This window comes from Microcaecilia unicolor, chromosome 10 (assembly GCF_901765095.1).
Source record: "Microcaecilia unicolor chromosome 10, aMicUni1.1, whole genome shotgun sequence".
NCBI lineage: Eukaryota > Metazoa > Chordata > Amphibia > Gymnophiona > Siphonopidae > Microcaecilia > Microcaecilia unicolor.
The window spans coordinates 95702194-95728025 of record NC_044040.1 but is presented as its reverse complement, the minus strand read 5'-3'; the positions used below and the strand labels follow the sequence as shown (position 1 = coordinate 95728025).

The 25832-nt window shown below is 40.8% G+C and overlaps 1 protein-coding gene across 1 annotated transcript in view; it reads left to right on the top strand.

Annotated features, from left to right (window-relative positions):
* DHRS7C (dehydrogenase/reductase 7C) overlaps window positions 1–25832 on the top strand; it is a 598554-nt gene that overhangs the window by 248437 nt on the left and 324285 nt on the right. The window contains exon 5 of the mRNA XM_030216550.1: window positions 17825–17917. Coding sequence (XP_030072410.1) covers window positions 17825–17917 — 93 coding nt within the window. The remainder of the gene's footprint in view (window positions 1–17824; window positions 17918–25832) is intronic.

Sequence of the window (25832 nt, the reverse complement as noted above, 5' to 3'; positions counted from 1 at the left end):
ATACAGGGCCGGTCTTAGAAAGTTCGGGGCCCTGCCCCTGCCCTAGCCCCGCCCCCACCACAGCTCCACCCCATTGATAAGATTATTCAATTTTTAGAAAATTTTTTATTTATGAAATTTCAAATAAAGACAAATGAAGCTAAACTTGTACAGAAAAACTGATTGAAATAATAAGCACAATGCTATCATGAACCCCCCCCCCCCCCCCGAAATTATTCAGTTCAAGTCCACTACAATTAGTAGTTCCAATTCTCATAACCACGGGGGGTCAGAGGTGCGGACACACAATCTCTCCACTGCAAAACACTATACACAAACTTGTGCAAAAACACACTCGTAACCTTACCAAACCATAACAGCACTAATTCCAAGGATAGGATGAGCTACAACCTTATGCGTGGAAAGGCAGAACTGTAATTACACCAGGCTCTAAAACACCAATACACTACCTCGTGAAAAAAACAAAACAAAAAGGACTGCAAATACCACACGCTAGCAGGATACTGCACCTTGATCACACATGAAAAACACATGACACAAAAGATATGAAGGCAAAATACTGAACTGGAAAGTTACCTCAAGAAGTCAGACTCAGCATGCAGCAATACTAGAAAAATTGAAACTTACATGCAAAATATCACAGATGCACATTTCCAAAAGGTGACATATTCCAATTAATAAATTCTGAATAAAATACTTTTTTCTAGCTTTGTTGTTTGATCATTTAGTTTTTCTATTCGCTTTGGTCCCAGTGTCTTCTGTTTTATGCAGTGTCTTCTTTCCATTTGATATTTTTTTCTCTCACCATGTCCACCATCCTCCTGTGTCCTGTCTACCATCTGTAGCCCTGTCCCTATCCTTTCTCCAGTTTCTGCATCTGCCTTCAAAGTGTTCCGATCCAGCCCTTAAATTCAGCAATTTCCCCTCCATCCATATGCAGCATTTCTCCTCACTCCCCTCCATCCATGTGCATCTACTTTCCTCCCCTCCCTTACATCCATGTCCAGCATTTCTCCTCTCTCCCTTCCCCTCCATCCATGTGCATCTCCTTCCTTTGTCTTTCCTTCCCTCCATTCCTGCCCAACATTTCTCCTCTTTCCCTTGCCCTCTCCTCCATGTCAAGCAAGTTCTCCTCTCTCCCTGGGCCCTGCCCTCCCATCCATGTCCATCCTTGTCCATCGATGCTCCTCTCTCCCCTTCCCTCCATCCATCCATCCATATCTGGCAATTCTCCTCTCCCCTGCCCTCCCCTCCAGCAATTTCTCCTCTCTCCCTGGGCCCTGCCCTCCATCCATGTCCATCGATGCTCGTCTCTCCCCTGCCCCCCTCCATCTATCCATATTCAGCAATTCTTTTACCTCCCCTCCATGTCCAGCAATTAGTTCTCTCTCCCTGGGCACTGCCCTCCCATCCATGTCCATCCTTGTCAATGCTCCTTTCTCCCCATCCCTCCCACTCCCATGTTCACCTGCCCGCTCTCTTCTACTTCAACTATTTAAATTTACCTCGCTCCACCTCCGACGTCTGCGCAGCGTCAGTGAAAGCGCTGCCTGTCTGACTTCTCTCCATCAGCCTTCCCTTCACTCGTTCATTCCCTCAGTGCCCCGCCTTCTTCTGACGTCATTTCCTCGAGGGTGGGACACAGAGGGAACAAACAAGCGAAGGGAAGGCTGGTGGAGAGACATCAGACAGGCAGCGCTTTCACTGACGCTGCGCAGACAGAGGCAGAGCAAGGTAAATTTAAAGCACCAGGGGTGGAGCGGAGGAGGCTCAGGCTGACTGAGGCGCACCGCGTGGGGCCCCCTTAAGGGCGAGGCCCTATGCGGCCGCCTCGGTCGCCTCAGCCTAAGACCGGCCCTGATCTCATAGACTTGGTGGAAAGAGGGCAATCAATGGGACACTGTATTAACAGGGTACAAATTGTATTGAAATGATAGAAAGGATCAAATTAGGGGGGGGGGGTTGCGCAATATGTTAAAGAGGGAATTGAGTCAAATAAAATAAACATTCCACATGAAACAGATAGCAGTGTGGAATCATTATGGATAGAAATTCCATGTGTGAAGGGAAGGTGTATTCTTGTAGGGCTGTACTACCGTCTGCCGGGGCAGAATGAACAGACAGATGAAGAAATGTTTACAGAAATTAGGAAAGCTGGCAAATTGGGCAACACTATAATAATGGGTGATAACATTAACATTATAACATTAAGAAGTTTAATGGAGATTTATCTGAACAGCAACAGAACATGATGGAACAGAGACTGTGACATCCAAGATAAGTACCAAGTGTATAACTGTTGGCAACAAATATTTTCTCTAGCTCATTCTGTATCCATGAAAGTTTATTTGTTTCTTGTTTAGTAGAAGAATATTGAAATAGTAGTGGAGATTTTTTTATGACTTATGATTATAAAGAGCCCTCTGTGTTTATGAAGGTTTATCTTTCAAATAGGGGTGTCTCTTGTTTTTCTCCACTATATTTTTATTAAATAATAACACAAGACACACCTTGGGATACAGAATATATTGATGTAGAAGTTTTTTGGTTTATGATTTCAATTACCCCAATATTGACTGGATAAATGTTACATCAGGCAATGCCAGAGAGATAAAAATTTCTAGATGTAATAACCGACTGCTTCTTGGAGCAACTGGTCCAGGAACCAAGAAGAGGGGAAGCCATTTTGGATCTGATCATTGGTGGCATACAGGGCAGAGTGCGAGAGGCTGTGGTGTGGGGTCCCCTGGAAAACAGTGATCACAACATGATCAAGTTTCAGCTACTATCTGGGATGAACCCACAAAAGAAATCTACTGTAGCTGCATTTAATTTTTGAAAGGTTGACTATAATAAAATGAGGAAAATGGTTAAAAAGAAGCTACAAGGATTGGCTGCAAAGGTTAGGACACTATCAGGCTCATTTTAAAAAGAGATGGACGTCCAAAAAGTGACAAACGTCGGCATTTGGACGTCCGTCTCACATAAACGTCCAAATCGGTATAATCAAAACCTCATTTTGGACATCTTTCTCCGAACTCCGTCAGTAGGACGTCCAAATCTCAAGGTGGCATATCGGGGGCGTGTTCAAGGCGGGACTTTGGCGTTCCTAAGACTTGGACGTCTTTCAGCCATAATGGACCAAAGCAAAAACGTCCAGCACTAAGACGTTTTGAGCTAGACCTGTTTTTATTACAAATAAGGCACAAAAAGGTGTCCCAAATGACCAGATGACCACTGGAGGGAATCAGGGATGACCTCCCCTTACTCCCCCAGTGGTCACTAACCCCCTCCCACCCACAAAAAGAGTGTTGAAGAACATTACTTGCCAGCCTCAGATGTCATACTCAGGTCCATGACAGCAGCATGCAGGTCCCTGGAGCAGTTTAGTAGTAGGTGCAGTGCACTTCAAACAGGTGGACCCAAGCCCATACCCCCACTACCTGTTCACTTGTGCAGGAAACTGTGAGCCTTCCAAAACCCATCAAAAACCCACTGTACCCACATATAGGTGCCTTTTTCACCCGTAAGGGCTATGGTAGTGGTGTACAGTTGGGGGTAGTGGGTTTTGGGTTTTTGTTTTTTTTTGGGGGGGGGGGGGGGGGGGCTCAGCACACAAGGTAAGGGAGCAATGGTGAGATGTGTACCTGGGAGCATTTTATGAAGTCCAGTGCAGTACCCCCTAGGGTGCCCAATTGCTGTTCTGGAATGTCAGGGGGACCAGTCTACTAAAAATGCTGGCTCCTCCTACGACCCAATGACCTGACTTTGGACATTTTACACTTGGTCGTTTTTTTTTTTTTTTAAATGGCCAAAAATCAAAGACGTCCAAATTGCAAAGAGGGGCATAATCAAACGGCCCAACTTTTCTTGAGGGCGTCCTCGCACGACGTCCCGTGAAGGGGCGGGGAAACCCATATTATCAAAACAAGATGGGACATCCAAATCTCCACATTTAGGTTGACCTTAGAGATGGTTGTCCCTAGAGATGGTCGTCTCCGATTTTTGGCGATAATGGAAACCGAGGACGTCCATCTCAGAAACGACCAAATGCAAGCCCTTTGGTTGTGGGAGGAGCCAGCATTCATAGTGCACTGGTCCCCCTGACATGCCAGGACACCAACCGGGCACCCTAGGGGGCACTGCAGTGGACTTCAGAAAAAGCTCCCAGGTGCATAGCTCCCTTACCTTGTGTGCTTAGCCCCCCCCCCCCAAACCCACTACCCACAACTGTACACCACTACCATAGCCCTTAGGGATGAAGGGGGTCACTTAGAGTTGGGTACAGTGGGTTTCTGGAGGGTTTTGGAGGGCTCACATTTATCACCACAAGTTTAACAGGTAGAGGGGGATGGGCCTGGGTCCGCCTGCCTGACGTGCACTGCACTACCCATTAAAACTGCTCCAGGGACCTGCATACTGCTGTGATGGAGCTGGGTATGATATTTGAGGCTGGCATAGAGGCTGGAAAAATATTTTAATTTTTTTTTAGATTGGGAGGGGGTTAGTGACCACTGGGGGAGTAGGGGGAGGTCATTCCCAATTCCCTCCGGTGGTCATCTGGTCATTTAGGGCACATTTTTGTGGCTTGGTCGTAAAAAAAAGGACCAAGTAAAGTCGCCCAAGTGCTCAGAGACGCCCTTCTTTTTTCCATTATTGGCTGAGGACGCCCATGTGTTAAGCACACCCCAGTCCCACCTTCACTACGCTCCCGACATGCCCCCGGGAACTTTGGTCGTCCCCCGCAAAAGAAAGCAGTTGAGGGCGCCCAAAATTGGCTTTTGATTATGCCAATTTGGGCGACCCTGGGAGAAGGACGCCCATCTCCTGATTTGTGTCGAAAGATGGTCGCCCTTCCCTTTCGAAAATGAGCCCAAAAACGTCCAAATCATAGGACGTCCATGTTATTTTTGAACACAAAAGATGGACGTCCATCTTTTTCGAAAATGACCTTCCCGGTTCGGAATTTGGACATCTTTGTAAAACATCCAAATTCTGACAGACGTTTTGTTCGAAAATGCTCCTCTAAATCAGGCGTGTACGCTATTCAAAAATACCATCTTGGAAGCCCAGACCAAATGCATTCAATGTATTTGCAAAGGTGGAAAGAAGAGAAAACAGCCAGCATGGTTAAAAGATGAAGTGTGAGAGGGTATTACACCCTAAAGTTTATTCTTCAAAGAATGGAAAAAGGACCCAAATGAAGAAAATATGAAGCAACAGAAGAACTGGCAAGTCAGATGCAAAGCATTAATAAATAAGTCTAAAAGTGAATATGAAGAGAAACTTGCTGCAGACACTAAAACTCACAGTAACATCTTTTTCAGGTACATAAGAAGGAGAAAGCCTGCGAGGGAAGCTGTGGGACCGTTAGATCATGAAGGAGCAAAATGGGCACTCAGGGAGGACAAGGCCATTGTGGAGGAACTGAATGAATTCTTTGCTTGGTCTTTACGAAAGAAGATGTAAGAGATCTGCCTGTACCAGAAATGGTTTTCAAGGATGATGCAGAGGAACTGAAAAATCTCGGTGAACCTGGAAGATGTACTGAGCCAAATCAACAAATTAAAGAGTAGTAAATCACATTGACTGGATGGCATACATCCAAGGGTACTCAAAGAACTCAAGCATGAAATTGCTGATCTGCTGTTAGCAATATCTAACTTGTTTTTAAAATCGTCTGTAGTACCTGAAGATTGGAGGGTGATGAATGTGACAACAATTTTTAAAAAGGGTTCCAGGGGTGATCTGGGAAATTACAGACCGGTAATCCTGATGTCAGTGCCGGGCAAAATAGTGGAAACTATTATAAAGAATAACATTACAGAACATATAGACAAACTTGGTTTAATGGGACAGAGTCAGTATAAGTTCAGCCAAGGGAAGTCTTGCTTCACCAATTTGCTTCATTTCTTTGAAGGCATGAATAAACATGCGGATAAAGGTGAGGCGGTTGATGTAGTGTTATCTAGATTTTCAGAAAGCTTTTGATATAGTTCCTCATGAGAGACTCCTGAGAAAATTGAAGAGTCATGGAATAGGAGGCAATGTTCTGGTGTGGATTAAGAATTGGTTTATTTATTTATTTATTTATTTGTGATATTTATATCCCACATTATCCCAAACAAGTTTGAGTTCAATGTGGCTTACAATAAACAGTGTAGAATGCATAACAAAGAATAATGGATAAGAAAGTAATTTGTTGTAAGAATCCAATTTTACAATACAGTATCATAAACATACAGTATCATAAACATACAAGTCTACCACCAACCCACCAGGAAGGCCCATTGTTTCTGGAAAAGGTTCCATTTTAGAACCATTATCAATTTTTGTGGATTTCTTTTTACGGCCTTTTGTACCCATCATTCCGTCATACGTACAAGACACCACTCATATGATCAACATTCTTGAACATTATGATGGACCAATTACAGATACCATCATGGTAACTATGGACATTGAGTCTCTTCACACCAATATTCCTCAACTTGAAGCACTGAACGTAATTGAAGAAACCCTACAAAGAAGGACCACGCATCGCAGAATACCCAATCATTTGATTTTAACGTGCGCAACTATAGCACTTACTAAAAATTATTTTCGATTTAATGATATATATTACCAACAGATCAAAGGCACCGCGATGGGTGCTAGCATGGCACCAGATTTAGCCAACCTGTACGTGGGAAAATTTGAAGAAAAATTTCTCACCAATCATCCTTTTTCACAACATATCAAAATTTATCGACGCTATATAGATGAATATAGATGAATTCTCTGGCAAGGAAATGAGGAAAGTCTTCATTCTTTCCACCATTGGCTCAACAGACAAGATTCAAATCTCAAGTTTACTTTAGAATACAACAACAACAATATCCACTTTCTCGATATTTCAATTACTAAAACGGACTATTTTTTCAAAACCAATATTTACAGAAAACCTACAGACCGCAATATGTTTCTGCACTATTCAAGTTATCACAACCCTAGCTTGAAGAGTAACTTACCTCTCAGTCAATTTCTCCGTCTTCGACGCCTTTGTTCAGATTTTGATGATTTTCATAATCAAGCCAACATTTTGAAAAACAAGTTCACAACCAGGGGCTACCCACAACAACACATCAACAATGGTCTCAACCGAGCCATTGAGAAAGACCGTAAAGAATTACTGGAAACATCGGCAATCAAGAACACACCTGATATAGTGTGCACGTTAAAATACTCCTTTCTAGCCAAACATATTTCACGATCAATCAAGAAACATTGGCACATTTTAGAAGGACTAGAATGTTTTCAAAACAAACAATTGGTTATTGCCTATTCTAGGAATAGAAACCTGAAAGAACATCTCGTGCCCTCTACGTTACCTGATGAGACTATAGATTCAGCACCACTTGGATTTCGGAAATGTGGCCATTGCAGTATTTGTACCCATTGCATTGAAACTACCCATTTCATACATCCTAAAACTAAGAAATCTTTCAAATTAAACCATACATCAGATTGCAATACTTCTTCTGTCATTTACATTGTCATTTGCCCTTGTCCCATGCTATACGTTGGCAAAACCATTAGAGCAATAAAGACCCGTATTATAGAACACAGGAGCTGCATTAAAAGGAAGATTGAGTCTGCTCCTCTTGTGGAACATTGGTATGCAGCAAATCATTCAATTTCAGATCTCAAATTTCTTGTTTTCAAAACCAAGATTAAGAAATGGAGAGGAGGTGACCTGGATAAACTACTGCTACAGGAAGAACAGAAACTTATCTTTGATTTAAATACCCTGGCACCTGATGGATTAAACAATGAAATTGACTTCCGGCCATTTTTATGACGACTCACTTTAATACAGTTGTCCACTTAAATGAATACTCACATAATAACAAGTAACTTTTCTCTATAACATTTCCTCTTTCTTTATTCTTTTATTTTTTATTTTTTAGCTTTTCCACTTTTTTGTCCTTCATTATTATTTTTCACACAGTTTGCATCCTCCTTCATTTTTTTCTTTTATTTTTTTCTTTTTATTTTTTCTTTTTCACCCTTTCATTATTTTCCAGCCAATTCTTTTCCTTTTTAAATAAATAATTTAAATGCAACAACTTCATTTATTTTCTTTCATTGTTTCATACTTATTTTCACTTATACATTATTTTGTCATCATATGTGTCATTTCAATTTTTTTTGTATTTTATTTTTTCATCCATTCATCATATTATTCAATTTTATTTCTTTATTTTTTACTTTTATTTTCATTTTTATTTTCATTTTTTATTTATTATTTATTATTTATTTTTTATTTTTTATTTTTCATTTTAATCCTTATTTTTATTTTTCATTGCTTCTCCGCTTTTCTGTGCCCGTTTTTCGTTTCTCAGCTCTCTTTTCAGTATTTTTCATCCAGTTTTTATTTTCCAGACAGCAGTCTCCGTCATCCTTAATTTAGATAGTGTTTGTTCTTCACATTTTTTCTTTGCTTACGTCACTTCCATCCCAGCGTGATTTTCTACACCTTCTTTATTACACATTTTTGATGTTTTATTTTTCTTTTTTCATTTTGCATTGCTTTTCCGCTTTTTTGTGCCCGTTTTTCGTTCAACAGCCTTTTTTCAGTATTTTTCATCCAGTTTTTACTTTCCAGACAGCAGTCTCCGTCATCCTCAATTCAGATAGTGTTTGTTTTTCATATTTCTTCATTGCTTACGTCACTTCCGTCCTAGCGTGATACTTTTCACATTTTTTCATTACACATTTGTGTTGTTTTATTTTCCCCCTTTTTTGTTCTTCCCACATGATTCTATTTCATTTTTTATTTTATTTTTATTTTCATTTTTCTTCTTAGTATATACGGCACACAACAGTGTGCGTCACTTCCGGGAATGAGTCATCGGCTTCCGTGCATCTCGGCGTTTTTTGTCTTTTGGCGCCTTTTTTCATTCATAATGCTCGCTTTTTTCACTGCACTTTTTTCTGAACCACATCGCGGACAGCGCTAGCTGTGTACCTGACGGTCACTTGTTTCCCAACAAAGTCTTTTTAAAGGTTAGTATCGCTACTCCCTAAAGACTAAGATCGCAATCTTGTGGATTACTTAATGCTTTAATTTTCTGCATTTTCTTCATTGAAATCACGTATAAGCGTCAATTTTTCCATTCTTTCTCTAACACACTTCTTGTTTATGTACCATCATATGATTTTATGTGAAGCTTTGTGTTATTCTTCCAGTTCTCCTACAAATTTGATTGCCTCAGTCCCTTATCCTCTGCATTTTCTATTTTTCAAGTACATTTAGGTGTACACATAACCCTTCATCCTTTTTTTCCAACAGACTATAACGTTACGTTTGAACAACTATCATTGATAGTCTTTGACAATATCTTGTCACAAAGGTCAGTGTCTCTCAACCACATCACATATTTCTTATATCTAATCACCAGGTGTTATTTATTTTTATTTTTATTTTTATTTTCACACTTCACGTTTCATTTCCCTTGACAGAAAATTCCATAAGGTTTTTGCCACGTAGTACAGTATAAGCAAATTTGTTTTAAATGACAATTTCGTTTTATTTGCAATTCATTCATGTTACCTACAACTTCTGATATCTAAATTTGCCATTTTTTACACAACTTCACCTATCGTTATTGCATCCAGTTACTTAAGTGACATTACATTATATATTCTATATTAAATAGTTCTAAATATGTTAGTCATGTATTATGTGGCATATATAATGGCATCAAAGTTTTTTATGTTTTTTTATGTTTTTTATGTTAATATGTCTAAACCTTTTAATTTATCTGTTTTTTAACATATACATATGTTTGTTTAATATTTACTTGTTATTAATTGCTCTATTTTTTGCATTTTTAAGCATGCTTTTTTGCAATCCATTATATCACCATTTCATATACAGTATGTTTTTATGCTTGTATATCTGTATTTTTAAATTTATTTATTTTATTATTTATAAATTTATTTCAGTTATATATATATATTTTATGCATTATTATTCATTGTTTTCCTTTTTTTCATATAAATGTATGTTTTTATAGACTCCTGATGCAGGCCTGACGGCCGAAACACAACGTTGTGTCGAGTCTCCAAATTTATTAATAAAATTATTCATTGTTCCTACATCCTCCAGTCTCTGGCTTCCTTGGTCGCTCTCCCACTTTTTCTGTGACTCCATAGCTATGGATGTTTAACATTTAGAAAATCTAATATGAATGAGAAATTGTATATGAAACAAAGAGAAAGTTAATGGTAAATAGAGTAATAGCCAATTCAGGTAATAATTGGTTGTTCTTTGTGAAGGTTTGTTTGAATAGCAACAATTTGAGGATTTTGCAGAATCTAGTATATTCCTGTATATTATTGGACAGAAAACAGAGGGTAGAGTTAAAAGGTCATTTCTGTCAATGGAGGAGGGTGAATAGTGGAGTGCCGCATGGATCAGTACAGTGGCCGGTGCTATTTAAGATGTTTATAAATGATAAGGAAATCAGAACAATGAAAGAGGTGATCAAAACTATTTAAAGTTGTTAAAACACATGCGACTGTAAAATATTGCAGAAGACCTTAGGAAATTGGAAGACTGGGCATCCCAGGCCAAAGTGTCGGCCTGCTTATCCGACATTGCTGCCTGGATGACCAACCGCCACCTGAAACTGAACATGGCCAAGACCGAGCTTATTGTCTTTCCACCCAAACCCACTTCTCCTCTCCCTCCACTCTCTATCTCAGTTGATAACACCCTCATCCTCTCCATCTCATCTGCCCGCAACCTCGGAGTCATCTTCGACTCCTCCCTCTCCTTCCCTGCGCATATCCAGCAGATAGCCAAGACCTGTCGCTTCTTTCTCTATAACATCAGCAAAATTCGCCCTTTCCTATCTGAGCACACCACCCGAACTCTCATCCACTCTCTCATTATCTCTCGCCTTGACTACTGCAACCTACTCCTCACTGGCCTCCCACTTAGCCATCTATTCCCCCTTCAATCCATTCAGAACTCTGCTGCACGTCTTATCTTCCGTCTGGACCGATATGCTCATATCACCCCTCTCCTCAAGTCACTTCACTGGCTTCCGATCAGGTACCACATACAGTTCAAGCTTCTCCTATTAACCTACAAATGCACTCGATCTGCAGCCCCTCGTTACTTCTCTACCTTCATCTCCCCTTACGTTCCTACCCGTAACCTCTGCTCACAGGACAAATCCCTCCTCTCAGTACCCTTCTCCACCACCGCCAACTCCAGGCTCCGCCCTTTCTGCCTTGCCTCACCCTATGCTTGGAATAAACTCCCCGAGCCCATACGCCAAGCCCCCTCCCTGCCCATCTTCAAATCCTTGCTCAAAGCACACCTCTTCAATGTTGCATTCGGCACCTAACCATTATACCTCTATTCAGGAAATCTAGACTGCCCCAACTTGACATTTTGTCCTTTAGATTGTAAGCTCCTTTGAGCAGGGACTGTCCTTCTTTGTTAAACTGTACAGCGCTGCGTAACCCTAGTAGCGCTTTAGAAATGTTAAGTAGTAGTAGTAGCATCCAAATGGTAGATGAAATTTAATGTGGACAAATGCAAGGTGATGCACTTTGGAAAGTATAATCCAAATCATAGTTACTGGATGCTAGGGCCCACTTTGGGGGTCAGCACCCAAGAAAAAGATCTGGGTGTCGTTGTAGATAATATGCTGAAATCTTCTGCTCAATGTGTGGTGGCGGCCAAAAAAGCAAATAGGATGCTAGGAATTATTAGGAAAGGCATGGTGAAAAAGACCGAAAATACTATATTGCCTCTGTATTGCTCTATGGTGTGACCTCATCTTGAGCATTGTGTTCAGTTCTGGTCAGCAGTTAGCGTATCTGGGTTTAAAAAAGGTTTGGACAAGTTCCTGAAGGAAAAGTCCATAGTCTGCTATTGAAACAGACATGGGGAAGCCATGATCTGGGTTTCTGCCAGGTACTTGTGACCTGGCTTGGCCACTGTTGGAAACAGGATACTGGGCAAGATAGACCATTGGTCTGACCTAGTATGGCTACTCTTATGTTCTTATGTATGGTAAGGAGGGGGAGGGAAGAAAAGAGAGCTGGAGATGTGTGGGACCTGGTGGTATAAGTACATAAGTAATGCCACACTGGAAAAAGACCAAGGGTCCATCGAGCCCAGCATCCTGTCCACGACAGCGGCCAATCCAGGCCAAGGGCACCTGGCAAGCTTCCCAAACGTACAAACATTCTATACATGTTATTCCCGGAATTGTGGATTTTTCCCAAGTCCATTTAGTAGCGGTTTATGGACTTGTCCTTTAGGAAACCGTCTAACCCCTTTTTAAACTCTGCCAAGCTAACCGCCTTCACCACGTTCTCCGGCAACGATTTCCAGAGTTTAATTACGCGTTGGATGAAGACAAATTTTCTCCAATTTGTTTTAAATTTACTACACTGTAGTTTCATCGTATGCCCCCTAGTCCTAGTATTTTTGGAAAGCATGAACAGACGCTTCACATCCACCTGTTCCACTCCACTCATTATTTTATATACCTCTATCATGTCTCCCCTCAGCCATCTCTTCTCCAAGCTGAAAAGCCCTAGCCTCCTTAGTCTTTCTTCATAGGGAAGTCGTCCCATCCTCGCTATCATTGTAGTCGCCCTTCGCTGCACCTTTTCCAATTCCACTATATCTTTCTTGAGATGCGGCGACCAGAATTGAACACAATACTCAAGGTGCGGTCACACCATGGAGCGATATAACGGCATTATAACATCCTCACACCTGTTTTCCATACCTTTCCTAATAATACCCAACATTCTATTCGCTTTCCGAGCCGCAGCAGCACACTGAGCAGAAGGTTTCAGTGCATTATCCACAACGACACCCAGATCCCTTTCTTGGTCCGTAACTCCTAACGTGGAACCTTGCATGACGTAGCTATAATTCGGGTTCTTTTTTCCTACATGCATCACCTTGCACTTGCTCACATTAAACGTCATCTGCCATTTAGCCGCCCAGTCTCCCAGTCTCGTAAGGTCCTTCTGTAATTTTTCACAATCCTGTCGCGAGTTAACGAATTTGAATAACTTTGTGTCATCAACAAATTTAATTACCTTGCTAGATACTCCCATCTCTAAACAACTTATAAATATATTAAAAAGCAGCAGTCCTAGCACAGACCCCTGAGGAACCCCACTAACTACCCTTCTCCATTTAACCCCACTTTCTGTTTCCTATCCTTCAACCAGTTTTTAATCCACAATAGGACTTTTCCTCCTATCCCATGACCCTCCAATTTCCTCTGTAGCCTTTCATGAGGTACCTTGTCAAACACATTTTGAAAATTCAGATACACAATATCAACTGGCTCCCCTTTGTCCACATGTTTGTTTACTCCTTCAAAGAATTGAAGTAAATTGGTCAGGCAAGATTTCCCCACACAAAAGCCATGCTGACTCGGTCTCAGTAATCCATGTCCTCGGATGTGCTCTGTAATTTTGTTTTTAATAGCCTCTACCATTTTCCCCGGCACCGACGTCAGACTCACCGGTCTATAATTTCCTGGATCTCCCCTGGAACCTTTTTAAAAAATGGGCGTTACATTGACCACCCTCCAATCTTCCGGTACCACGCTCGATTTTAAGGATAAATTGCATATCACTAGCAGTAGCTCCGCAAGCTCATTTTTTAGTTCTATCAGTACTTTAGGATGAATACCATCCGGTCCAGGAGATTTGCTACTCTTCAGTTTGCTGAACTGCCCTATTACGTCCTCCAGGTTTATCGTGAAGTCAATAAGTTTCTCCAACTCGTCCGCTTGAAATATGATTTCCGACACCGGTATTCCACCCAAATCTTCCTCAGTGAAGACCGAAGCAAAGAATTCATTCAATCTCTCTGCTACGTCCTTGTCTTCATTGATCGCCCCTTTTACCCCTCGGTCATCCAGTGGTCCAACCGATTCTTTTGCTGGCTTCCTGCTTTTAATGTACCAAAAATGTTTTTACTATGCTTTTTTGCCTCTAATGCTATCTTTTTTTTTCGTAATCCCTCTTGGTCTTCTTTATCTGTGCCTTGCATTTGTTTTGACACTCCTTATGCTGCTTCTTGTTGTTTTCAGACGGTTCCTTCTTCCATTTTCTGAAGGCATTTCTTTTAGCCCTAATAGCTTCCTTCACCTCACTTTTCAACCAGGCCGGCTGTCTTTTGGAGTTCCGTCTTTCTTTTCTAATTTGTGGAATATGTTTGGCCTGGGCCTCCAGGATGGTATTTTTGAACAGCGTCCATGCCTGTTGTACAGTTTTTACCCTCTCAGTTATCCCCCTAAGTTTTTTTTTCCACCTTCTTCTCATTTTATCATAGTCTCCTTTTTTTAAAGTTAAACGCTAACGTATTTGACTTCCTGTGTATAGTTACTTCAAGGTTGATATCAAAACTGATCATATTATGATCACTGTTATCAAGCGGCCCCAGCTCCACTAAGGACCAAGTCTAGAATTTTTCCTTCTCTCGTCGACTCCTGCACCAGCTGCTCCATAAAGCTGTCCTTGATTTCATCAAGGAATTGTACCTCTCTAGCATGTCCCAATGTTACATTTACCCAGTCTATATTTGGATAATTGAAGTCACCCATAATTATCACATTGCCCATTTTGTTTGCGTCTCTGATTTCTTTTATCATTTCTGCGTCTACCTGCTCATCCTGGCGAGGTGGACGGTAGCACACTCCTATCACTGTCTTTTCCCTTTTATACATGGAATATCAACCCACAGTGATTCAAGGGTGTGATTTGTGTCCTGCTGAATTTGTAATCTATCTGAGTCAAGGCTCCCGTTAATATACAATGCTACCCCTCCACCAGTCCAGTCCACCCTATCACTATGATATACTTTGTATGTCAGTGTCCCACTGGTTATCCTCCTTCCACCAGGTCTCAGTAATGCCTATTATATCCAATTTTTCATTAACTGCAATATATTCCAACTCTCCCATCTTATTTCTTAGACTCCTAGCATTTACATATAGACATTTCAAAGTATGTTTGTTATTCCTATTTGCATGATGCTTAGTACTGGACACTACTGATTTGTCATCTTTTGTCTGATCTTTAGTTGTATTTAAGGGCACCTGGCCTACCACTGTCTGTTGTGCAACCTCACTATCCAGAAACCCTAACTTTCCTGTTTGTGAGGTATCTTTGCAAGATACCTTATCCCGAACCATGCGCTTTTTGAGCGACTGTCGGCCTTCCCCCCATTTCTAGTTTAAAAGCTGCTCTATCTCCTTTTTAAATACATCAACGAAGGGTTTTATAGAGCATCAAGTCATTTGAGATCTACATTACTACAACCAGTGAGTATTACTTTTTTTGATTTGATCCGGTTTCAACCAGGTATAGCTTCTAACGTTAGTTATTTGAGGTTCGCCTATACACTGGTAGTGTTTCTATTTAAAGGTTTTCATTTAGGATTATTTTAATCTGTGACGGTTTTTTTCATCAATATGGGTGAATAGGATTATTTGTTTCCCAGTAATGAGTCGTGGACACTTTTTACGGAGACTTAGATTCTGTCTGCATTTGTTTAAAAGGCTCATTTCATGCCGTTCCCAAATGAGAGATCAATGTTTATTTATATTAGGTATCAAATAGTTGCGACGAAAATTTTTTTTTAGGTGACTTCATATTTGTTTTGCGACAGCTGGTTTTCTTCTACAGGATCATCTGGTTATCAGCAAAGAGTTATACACACACTTTGCTTCCAAGTTTTTGTGAGTTACTTTGACGCTGTCCGTTTTCAGTATACAGGTTCATTCTGGGTTGCTCACAAATGGAATACTATAGACATTCCCCAGTTTTAGATTAGTGAGATCATAGCTGCAGCTAGCAAACGCTAGTTTTTTTGACCATATGTTTCAGCATAGACGTTTGTTTTGAATTCATTAATGGTGATACATATTGCTTTCTGTGAGATCCCATCAGAGTACCACTGCAATTTGTATGGTTCATACTGTAGTACACTAATGTTTGGTATTTGGAACACAAAGATGATTTCATTATTTAGCACCATTTTCACATGACTTACACTTTACATCACTTGTGATTTATTATTCACCTTACTCTCTATTATTGTTTTTTATATAATTTTTATTAACATTTTGCCATTAGTATCTCCATTATTTATTTATTTTTTTTATTTTATTACATTTTTTGTTTTTTTTTCTATTTTTTCATTTTGCACTGTTCATTATTTTATTTATTTATTCACTTTTTCATTTTTAGTATCCAGAGATATGCTATCTTGAGCTGCTCATGCTGGTTTTTTATGAAGAATATTTCTCATATCCTTGTCCTGATAGATAATTTGATAGTAAGTACCATATATCTATTTGATATTGTTCATCATTTTTATTCATTTATTTATTTTTAAATTTTGTGAGCCATTTTTATACGTTTGAGATAATTATATGTTTTCTAAACATTTGTTCCTCTTCTTTCAGCCACTCTTATTTAAAAATATACAGACTAGGTAGGTGTTCTGAGTTTTTTGTTTTTTGTTTATTAACTTATTAATCTATTTATTTATTCATTTTTAAATTATTTTTTGATTTTCCAATGGTTTTATAACCCATTTTATGATCAATTTTTATTATGGTGCCCGTTTTTTGCTGGTATTTTATAATATAAGTGCAATATATATGTAATATATGTGTTGTTAATTTGGTGGTTGCTGAATCATATATATTTATATGCATTTCTATATTATATTTTTAATTAACAGTTGATGTTTATGATCATTTTGTCTACTGTACATATATTTTAATTTTCAATCAGAAGGGACTCTCTATGTTAAGTCATGTCTATGTTTTACATGTACATTATACTGTAGGTCATTTTGATGTTCTATTTTTTTTAAACGTTCATAATTCATGTTTTTATATCACATGTATTTTATAATTTATATTGATGTTTTACATATTTTAGATATATTTTTATGAGTTGATGTTTATGATCATTTTATGTCTACTGTACATATATTTTAATTTTCAATCAGAAGGGACTCTCTATGTTAAGTCATGTCTATGTTTTACATGTACATTATAGGTCATTTTGATGTTCTATTTTTTTTAAACATGTTCATAATTCATGTTTTTATATCACATGTATTTTATAATTTATATTGATGTTTTACATATTTTAGACATATATATTTTTATGAATTCTCATGTTTTATAATTTAATATGTTTATTGTTCATTATAGCCCTTGACGCAGCCCTATTGTTGGGCGAAACACGGCCTGTGTCGGGCATTCGTTTCATACACGGTATCTTCAATAAAGTTTTTGTTGGATATTATACTGATCTGCTAGTTTGTTTTCCACGTTGGATTTTGCAGATCGGTTGCCATGTGCTAATGTTGCCATTAGCCTGTGGCTATTAACAAAAATTAGCGCATGAGCCCTTATTGCCACTTATTTTGTAGGAGGTAAGGGTTCATGTGCTAATCAGTTAGTGCATGGTAATACAGGTTTGCTAACTGATTAGAGCAGAAATGCTTACTCTCTGCCCTAGACACATCCCCTTGGCTAAAAAGTAAAAAAAGATTTTTTATTCACGTGGGTAGCTCTTGCACATTTGAAACGTACTGCAGGATGCCTCAGAACACCCCGAGATATGCCATTTTAAACTGCATTAATCATGCGTTAGTGCTTACCGCAGCTTGGTAAAAGGACTCCTTACTTAACTGGCCCTATTATTAGGTACGATAAAGATTTCCAGATATATTTTTTGATCATGTTTTGCCCTCTCATTTCAGCTATTCTTCCCAACATGATTTCAAGAAGAACTGGACATATTGTGGTAGTGAACACTATTCAGGGGAAGTTAGGAGTTCCTTTCCGTGCAGCCTGTGAGTATTTAATCTCTCAAACCTTGAAATAGTATTGTTTTTCCTTATGGCCACAGGCAATCAACAGACACCTCATGAGTAAGAGGTAAAGAGTCAAGAACTCACATAAAAGCAGTTATCTAAAAAAATGTATTTGCAATTTACCAAAATTTTACTTCTTGAGAAAATCTACTGGCTTGACAATTTAAGAGCAACTCTATAACTATATGCCTGCTTTTACATGCCCAGTGTGTATATAAATACAGGAAACTAAAGCACTTATGTGTGTAAGTGCCCTAAAAGCATTGTTCTATAAGGGTGCTCATAAGTGCAATTGCATGTAACTGCAAGGTATTGTACATGTGGCAGGAGCATGAATGGGACATGGATGTATCTCATACTTATGTGCATAACATACAGAATACTATAAGTTGTGTGATCTTCCTGCATTTATGCACCCGCAGGTACACCAGGTCTATGGCTAATATAACTGCCGGCATGTAAATTTTAGACATGCCCATGTGAACTTACAATAGCATTCTATAATTGCATCTGGGAACTCAGATGCCGATAGGTGATCCCCGCAATGCACTGGCATACCTAAAAGGAGACACCCAATAATAGAACTGTCACTTATGAATATTAAGGACAATTTTATAATCTAGGCACCCACATTTAGCTGCCACTTGTACGTGTAAATGCCTAGAATATGAGCATGTACATACATAAGTGTACGCTTACCCATATATTGTTATTAGAATCAGGTTACAAAGAAATGCAAACATTGTACCAACCACACACAGATCAAAATTACTGCTTGCTAATATTGATATCCTCAAAAAACTAAACTAGCAGTTCCATAGTGTCTGTGTTAAATAGGGGGAAAAGTCTCAACTACTGCGGCAACACATCTCAATCGTTGATTGCACGCAGAAAAAAGTCATCATCGACTGACCCCCCCCCCCCCCGTAGATTAGTGTCTTCTTTATTATTTAAGTTCTTTCTTATCTGTTCATGCATCACATCCTCAACCTCATATTTCAAAATCCTTTATAGAATCAAGGGATTAGATAAACAAGTGAACTTATCTTTATAAAGTAAGCTCCAGCATGCGTGTTGATTCCAACGGTCCCATTCCGCTATTCTTCTTCAGGGAACCATACCGCAAGACATCTGTTAATTGCTGATGCTAGAGTGAAAAGTTTTTATAGAGGTTCAGTGCATGAGTCTTCAAAGACAAATTAAAATATATGTCTAAATTCTGTCTTATGTAAAATGAATCTATAGACACAATGTCCTCATATTACCTACATGCTGGAGAGCTCCTTCACCCACTGACATCAGCGATACAGGACAGTGTTAGTTTTAAACAATCATTCACCCTATCCATAGCTGTCACGTCATTGTTGACTCTTAATTGTCAATCGAGCAACTGCCTTCTGAATCAGCTGATATTGACAACTATCTAAAGTAGGATCGTCATCTGGTACTTTCGCAGTTACACAAATTAGTCAAGCAAGAACACAATAAACATATTGATGAGTCCAACTTTAGAAACTGGATCGTTCAAAAAGTAAATCTTTCAGAATAATAGGTATTTCAAAAAAAATAAGTCTTTCGAAAAAATATATAGGTCATTCAAAAAATGGATCATTCAAAAAATAAATCATTCAAAAAATAATTAAAAGAAAAGCAGTCCCGTGCATGGTCGAATTCAGACCATGTGGTTCCAAAGACTTTAATCGATAAATCCATCTCTGTCCATTTGTAATAGCTTTTTGCTGCGGTCTCCACCGCATATGTTTTTTACCACGCAATCAATCACCCAGCATTTAAATGAATCAAAACTGTGGTTGAAGTCTCTACAATGGGGTACTAACGGTGCTCCTAATTTTAATGATGCTATGCATGACTTATGTTCACTTAACTGTCTGTTCAAATATCTATCAGTCTTGCCCACGTACAATTTGTTACACGGACATTGTAGGACATATATCACGTGGTCTGATTTACATGTGGTTAAATGCCTCAATTTGTAGATTTTACCATCCACAGGATTACAATAGCTGTCACATTCAATCATAATGCTGCAAAAAATACATGCTCCACAGACTTGGTGTGCTCCGCTCACCAGCAAAGATCTGTCACTATCAGGCTTATTTTTGAAAGAGATCGCCGGCCATCTTCCAACACAAATCGGGAGATGGCCGGCCATCTCCTAAAACCGGCCAAATCAGTATAATCGAAAGCCGATTTTTGGACACACTCGCCAGCATTCTGTCGCGGAGGCAGCCAAACTTCAAGGGGGCGTGTCAGCAGGGTAGCAAAGGTGGGACGTGGGTGTGCTTACGAGATGGCCGGCTTCAGCTGATAATGGGAAAGAAAACCGGCGATGACGAGCATTTGGCCGGTTTTACTTGGTCTATTTATTTTCACGACCAAGTTTCAAAAAGGTGCCCAAACTGACCAGATGACCACCGGAAGGAATCGGGGATGACCTCCCCATACTCCCCCAGTGGTAACCAACCCCCTCCCACCCCAAAAAAAACTTTAAAACATTATTTTGCCAGCCAGCTCCATGACAGCAGTATGCAGGTCCCTGGAGCAGATTTAAAGCCAGGTGCACTAAACTGCTCAGAAGAGTCCTTCCTTTACCGATCCCTTAGCGAATCGGTAAGGGAAGGGCATGCATGAAGGAAATCGCATGCAAATGAGCTGCTCATTTGCACGCAAATTTCCTTCCCTAGGAGGGGAAGCCAGTCGGCCAGCTCGTAAAAAAAAAAGGATCTTGCTGATCAGTTATGTTATGACTTACTTGTTCTGGAGTGCTGTAGTTTGTGATACTGTTTTGAGAAATTTTAATTTGTATTAAGTATTTATTGAACAAAGTCCCTGACATGCATTTTCCCTTCATGGCCGTCTTTTTCCCCAAATGGGGAAATCAAAACTGTTTTTGCTCACAGCTTTTTTAGTAGTAACAGTGGGATTTGAACCAGCCACCTCTACATTACAAGACTAGTGCTGTTACTACTTGGCCACAGCTCCACTTATTTGGATGTTCCTCCCTTTTGATTATACCCCTTCAGGTCTCTCTCAGCCACTCACAGCGCGCAAATAAGTTGCAAGATCCGAGACAACATGGCTTTATCAAAGGGAAATCGTGCCAAACGAATCTCATTGAATTCTATGACTGGGTGACTGGAGAATTAAATCAAGGACGTACTATGGACGTAATCTACTTAGATTTCAGCAAACTTTTGACACGGTTCCCCACAGGAGGCTCTTGAATAAACTAGAAGGGCTGAAGATAGGACCCGAAGTGGTGAACTGGATTAGGAACTGGTTGACAGGCAGACGCCAGAGGGTGGTGGTAAATGGAGTTCACTCAGAGAAGAGAAAGGTGAGTAGTGGAGTGCCTCAGGGATCAATGCTGGGGCCAATTCTATTCAATATATTTGTGAGTGATATTGCCAAAGGGTTAGAAGGTAAAGCTTGCCTTTTTGCAGATGACACTAAGATTTGCAACAGAGTGGACACCCCGGAGGGAGTGGAAAGCATGAAAAAAGATCTGCGGAAACTAGAAGAATGGTCTAACATTTGGCAATTAAAATTCAATGTGAAGAAATGTAAAGTGATGCACTTAGGGAGTAGAAATCCACGGGAGACGTATGTGTTAGGCGGGGAGAGTCTGATAGGTACGGACGAGGAGAGGGATCTAGGGGTGATAGTATCTGAGGACCTGAAGGCGACGAAACAGTGTGACAAGGCGGTGGCCGTAGCTAGAAGATTGCTAGGCTGTATAGAGAGAGGTGTGACCAGCAGAAGAAAAGAGGTTTTAATACCCCTGTATAAGACGTTGGTGAGGCCCCACCTGGAGTATTGTGTTCAGTTTTGGAGGCCGTATCTTGTGAAGGATGTGAAAAAAATGGAAGGGGTGGAAAGAAAAGCTATGAGAATGGTATGGGATTTGCGTTACAAGATGTATGAGGAGAGACTTGCGGACCTGAACATGTATACCCTGGAGGAAAGGAGAAACAGGGGTGATATGATACAGACGTTCAAATATTTGAAAGGTATTAATCTGCAAACAAACCTTTTCCGGAGTGGGGAAGGCGGTAGAACGAGAGGACATGAAATGAGATTGAAGGGGGGCAGACTCAAGAAAAATGTCAGGAAGTATTTTTTCATGGACAGAGTGGTGGATGCTTGGAATGCCCTCCCACGGGAGGTGGTGGAGAGGAAAACGGAAACGGAATTCAAACATGCGTGGGATAAACATAAAGGAATCCTCCTCAGAAGGAAGGGATCCCCAGAAGCTTAGCCGGCGGTGGGAGGCAGGGCTGGTGGTTGGGAGGTGGGGATAGTGCTGGGTAGACTTATATGGTCTGTGCCAGAGCCGGTGGTGGGAGGCGGGGCAGGTGGTTGGGAGGTGGGGATAGTGCTGGGCAGACCTATACGGTCTGTGCCCTGAAAAAGACAGGTACAAATCAAGGTAAGGTATACACAAAAAATGACACGTGAGTTTATCTTGTTGGGCAGACTGGGTGGACCATGCAGGTCTTTTTCTGCCATCATCTACTATGTTACTATCCAGATTATAATTGAAAGAGAAAAACGCCTATATTTCGACCCAAATCGGGAGATGGGCATTTTTCTCGCAAAGGCGCCCAAATCGGTATAATCGAAAGCCGATTTTGGGCGTTTCCAATTGCACTCCGTCGCGGAAACGAATAAAGTTGATGGGGGCGTATCGGAGGCGGGACTAGGGTGTGGTTATCAGCCGAGGAGAGATGGGTGTCTGTAGCTGATGATCGAAAAACAAAAATTTTGGGTCACTTTTTTTGGACCCTTTTTTTTCACGAACAAGTCCCAAAAAAGTGCCCCAACTGCCCAGATGACCACTGGAGAGAATCGGGGATGACGTCCCCGAACTTCCCCAGTGGTCACTAACCCCCTCCCACCAAAAAAAACCCCACTTTAAAAACTTTTTTCCCAGCCTGTATGCCAGCCTCAAATGCCGTACCCACCTCCATGACAGCAGAATGTGTTCGATCCTCTCACAGCCTTTCCCTGGGTCAGATGTGGCTCTCGGGTGCACTACAGGGTCACATCAGCATTGCATTGTGGTGGGTGGAGGGTATTGGGCTCCGTGATTTCATTAGGTTGTGTTACAGTCTCATGATGTTAGTAGTTGGTAGGCTCTTCTCCCATGGTGCTTTTCCCCCTGCCTACTGGGTCAGAGTGTGCCCTGTTGTGTTTTCTGTTGTAGTCCATGCGGTAGTGGCCATTTTTGTAAGCCAGTTTTAGTTCCCTTTCCTGTGTTAGCCACGTTAGACAACTTAGTTCTTATCTTGAATGTGGCTGAAAGAGGGCATTGTACAGCATTCTGCCAGCTCTGACCTACTGCTAATCTCAGTACCAGGGAGACTCGTTGCCAGTGGGGCACAACCTCTGCAGTTAACTGTGAGTAAACGTGCTTATCCCAATAAAGGACGTTTTCGGAGAGATTAGTCTTCAGGTGTCAACTGGTGTGCCAATGTTATACAGCAGCAACAAGTCCTAGAGGCCTGCGTGTATGCAGGTCCCTGGAGCACTTTTAGTGGGTACTGCAGTGCACTTCAGCCAGGTGGACCCAGGCCCATCCCACCCCACCTGTAACACTTGTGCTGGTAAATGGGAGGCCTCCAAAACCCACTGTACCCACTTGTAGGTGCCCCTTCACTCCTAAGAGCTATGGTAGTGTTGTACATTTGTGGGTATTGGGGGAGGGGGGGTTGGGAGCTCAGCACCCATGGTAAGGGAGCTATGCATGTGGGAGCTTTTTCTGAAGTCCACCGCACTGACCTAGGGTGCCCAGTTGGTGTCCTGGCATATCAGGGGGGCCAGTGTACTATCAATCCTGGCCCCTCCCACGACCAAATGGCTCGGATTAGGACGTTTTTGAGCTGGGCGTTTTTAGTTTCCATTATCGCTAAAAAAACAAACGCCCAGCTCAAAAACGTCCATTTTTTCGAAAATACGGTTCGGCCCACCCCTTCACGGACCCGTTCTCGGAGATAAACGCCCATGGAGATAGGCATTTGCGTTCGATTATGCCCCTCTATGTTACTATGATTTCCCCGTTCGGGGAGAAAGACGGCCATTAAGGGAAAGTGTATGTCAGGGACTTTTTTAATTTGTATGAAGTCTTTATTGAACATTTTTCAAAACAGTATCACAAAATACAGCCCTCCAGAACAAGTAAGTCATAGGATAACTGATCAGCAAGATCTAAACATCCAGAAGTACCAGTGCACTATGAATGCTGGCCCCTCTCACGGCCAAATGCCTTGGATTTGACCGGGTTTGAGATGGCCGGTTCCAGTTTCCATTATTGCTGAAAAACGGTCGGCCATCTCAAACCCGGCGATCTATGGCATTTGGCCGGCCCCAACCGTATTACTGAAACAAAAGATGGCCGGCCATCTTTTTCGATAATACGGTTCTGGACAGCTCTTTGCGGCACCGCCAAAATAGATGGCTGGCCATCTATTTGGCCGGCGCCTTTCGATTATGCCCCTCCACGTCTGCTGGGCATAAGATCTCTTTCAGATTGCAATCCCTCGAAAAGGCTATTTGTAGATCAGAGTTTTTAAACACATCATGGGCTTGAATAATGTCCCAATTTCTTCGGATAATGTCTGACACATCTTCCCTACCCTGCTGGTATCTGACCACAAATGTCTCTTTATTTTCTCTGTTGTCATTCTGGGACATAGATGTATTAGACAATAAGAGATCTCTGTTATTAAGATGTGCTCTCGTGTATGATCTTTTCAACACCATGGTAGGGTACCCACACTGATGTAGGGATTGCGCCAATTGTTTAGCTTGTTGTTTGAAATCCTCCATGTCAGTGCGTATCCTCCTATATCTCAAAAATTGAGAGAATGGAAGACTGTTTTTTAATGACCGAGGGTGACAACTCTTGTAAGATGGTGTTTCTATCAGTCGATTTTTTTTGAAGACCTTCGTGTGAAACGCACCCTCTCTCAATTCGATGCTCACGTCCAGGAAGTGTATATGGGTTGTCAAACTTTCACACGTGAAGAGCAGTGCAGGGTTCAAAGAATTCAACCACCCCACAAATTGATTTAAGGAAGAGCACAAAAATGACAAAAATGTCATCAATAAAACGTTTCCACAACAGCACTGAGTTTTTCCACTGAAAATCAGTTAGCCAAATCTCCTCGAAATGGGCCATATACAGATTGGCTACCGAAGGGGCAAACGAAGCCCCCATTGCTACCCCGGAAATTTGTTGAAATAAGAAAAAATTGTTTATCTAATCCCTTGATTCTATAAAGGATTTTCAAATATGAGGTTGAGGATGTGATGCATGAACAGATAAGAAAGAACTTAAATAATAAAGAAGACACTAATTTACGGGGGGTTTTCAGTCGATGATTTTTTTCTGCGTGCAATCAATGATTGAGATGTGTTGCCGCAGTAGTTGAGACTTTTCCCCCTATTTAACATAGACACTACGGAACTGCTAGTTTGGTTTTTTGAACATTACATAAGTACATAAATAATGCCACACTGGAAAAAGACCAAGGGTCCATCGAGCCCAGCATCCTGTCCACCACAGCGGCCAATCCAGGCCAAGGGCACCTGGCGAGCTTCCCAAACATACAAACATTCTATACATGTTATTTCTGGAATTGTGGGTTTTTCCCAAGTCCATTTAGTAGTGGTTTATGGACTTGTTCTTTAGGAAACTGGCTAACCCCTTTTTAAACTCTGCTAAGCTAACCGCCTCCACCACGTTCTCCGGCAACGAATTCCAGAGTTTAATTATGCGTTGGATGAAGACAAATTTTCTTCGATTTGTTTTAAATTTACTACACTGTAGTTTCATCGCATGCCCCCTAGTCCTAGTATTTTTGGAAAGCGT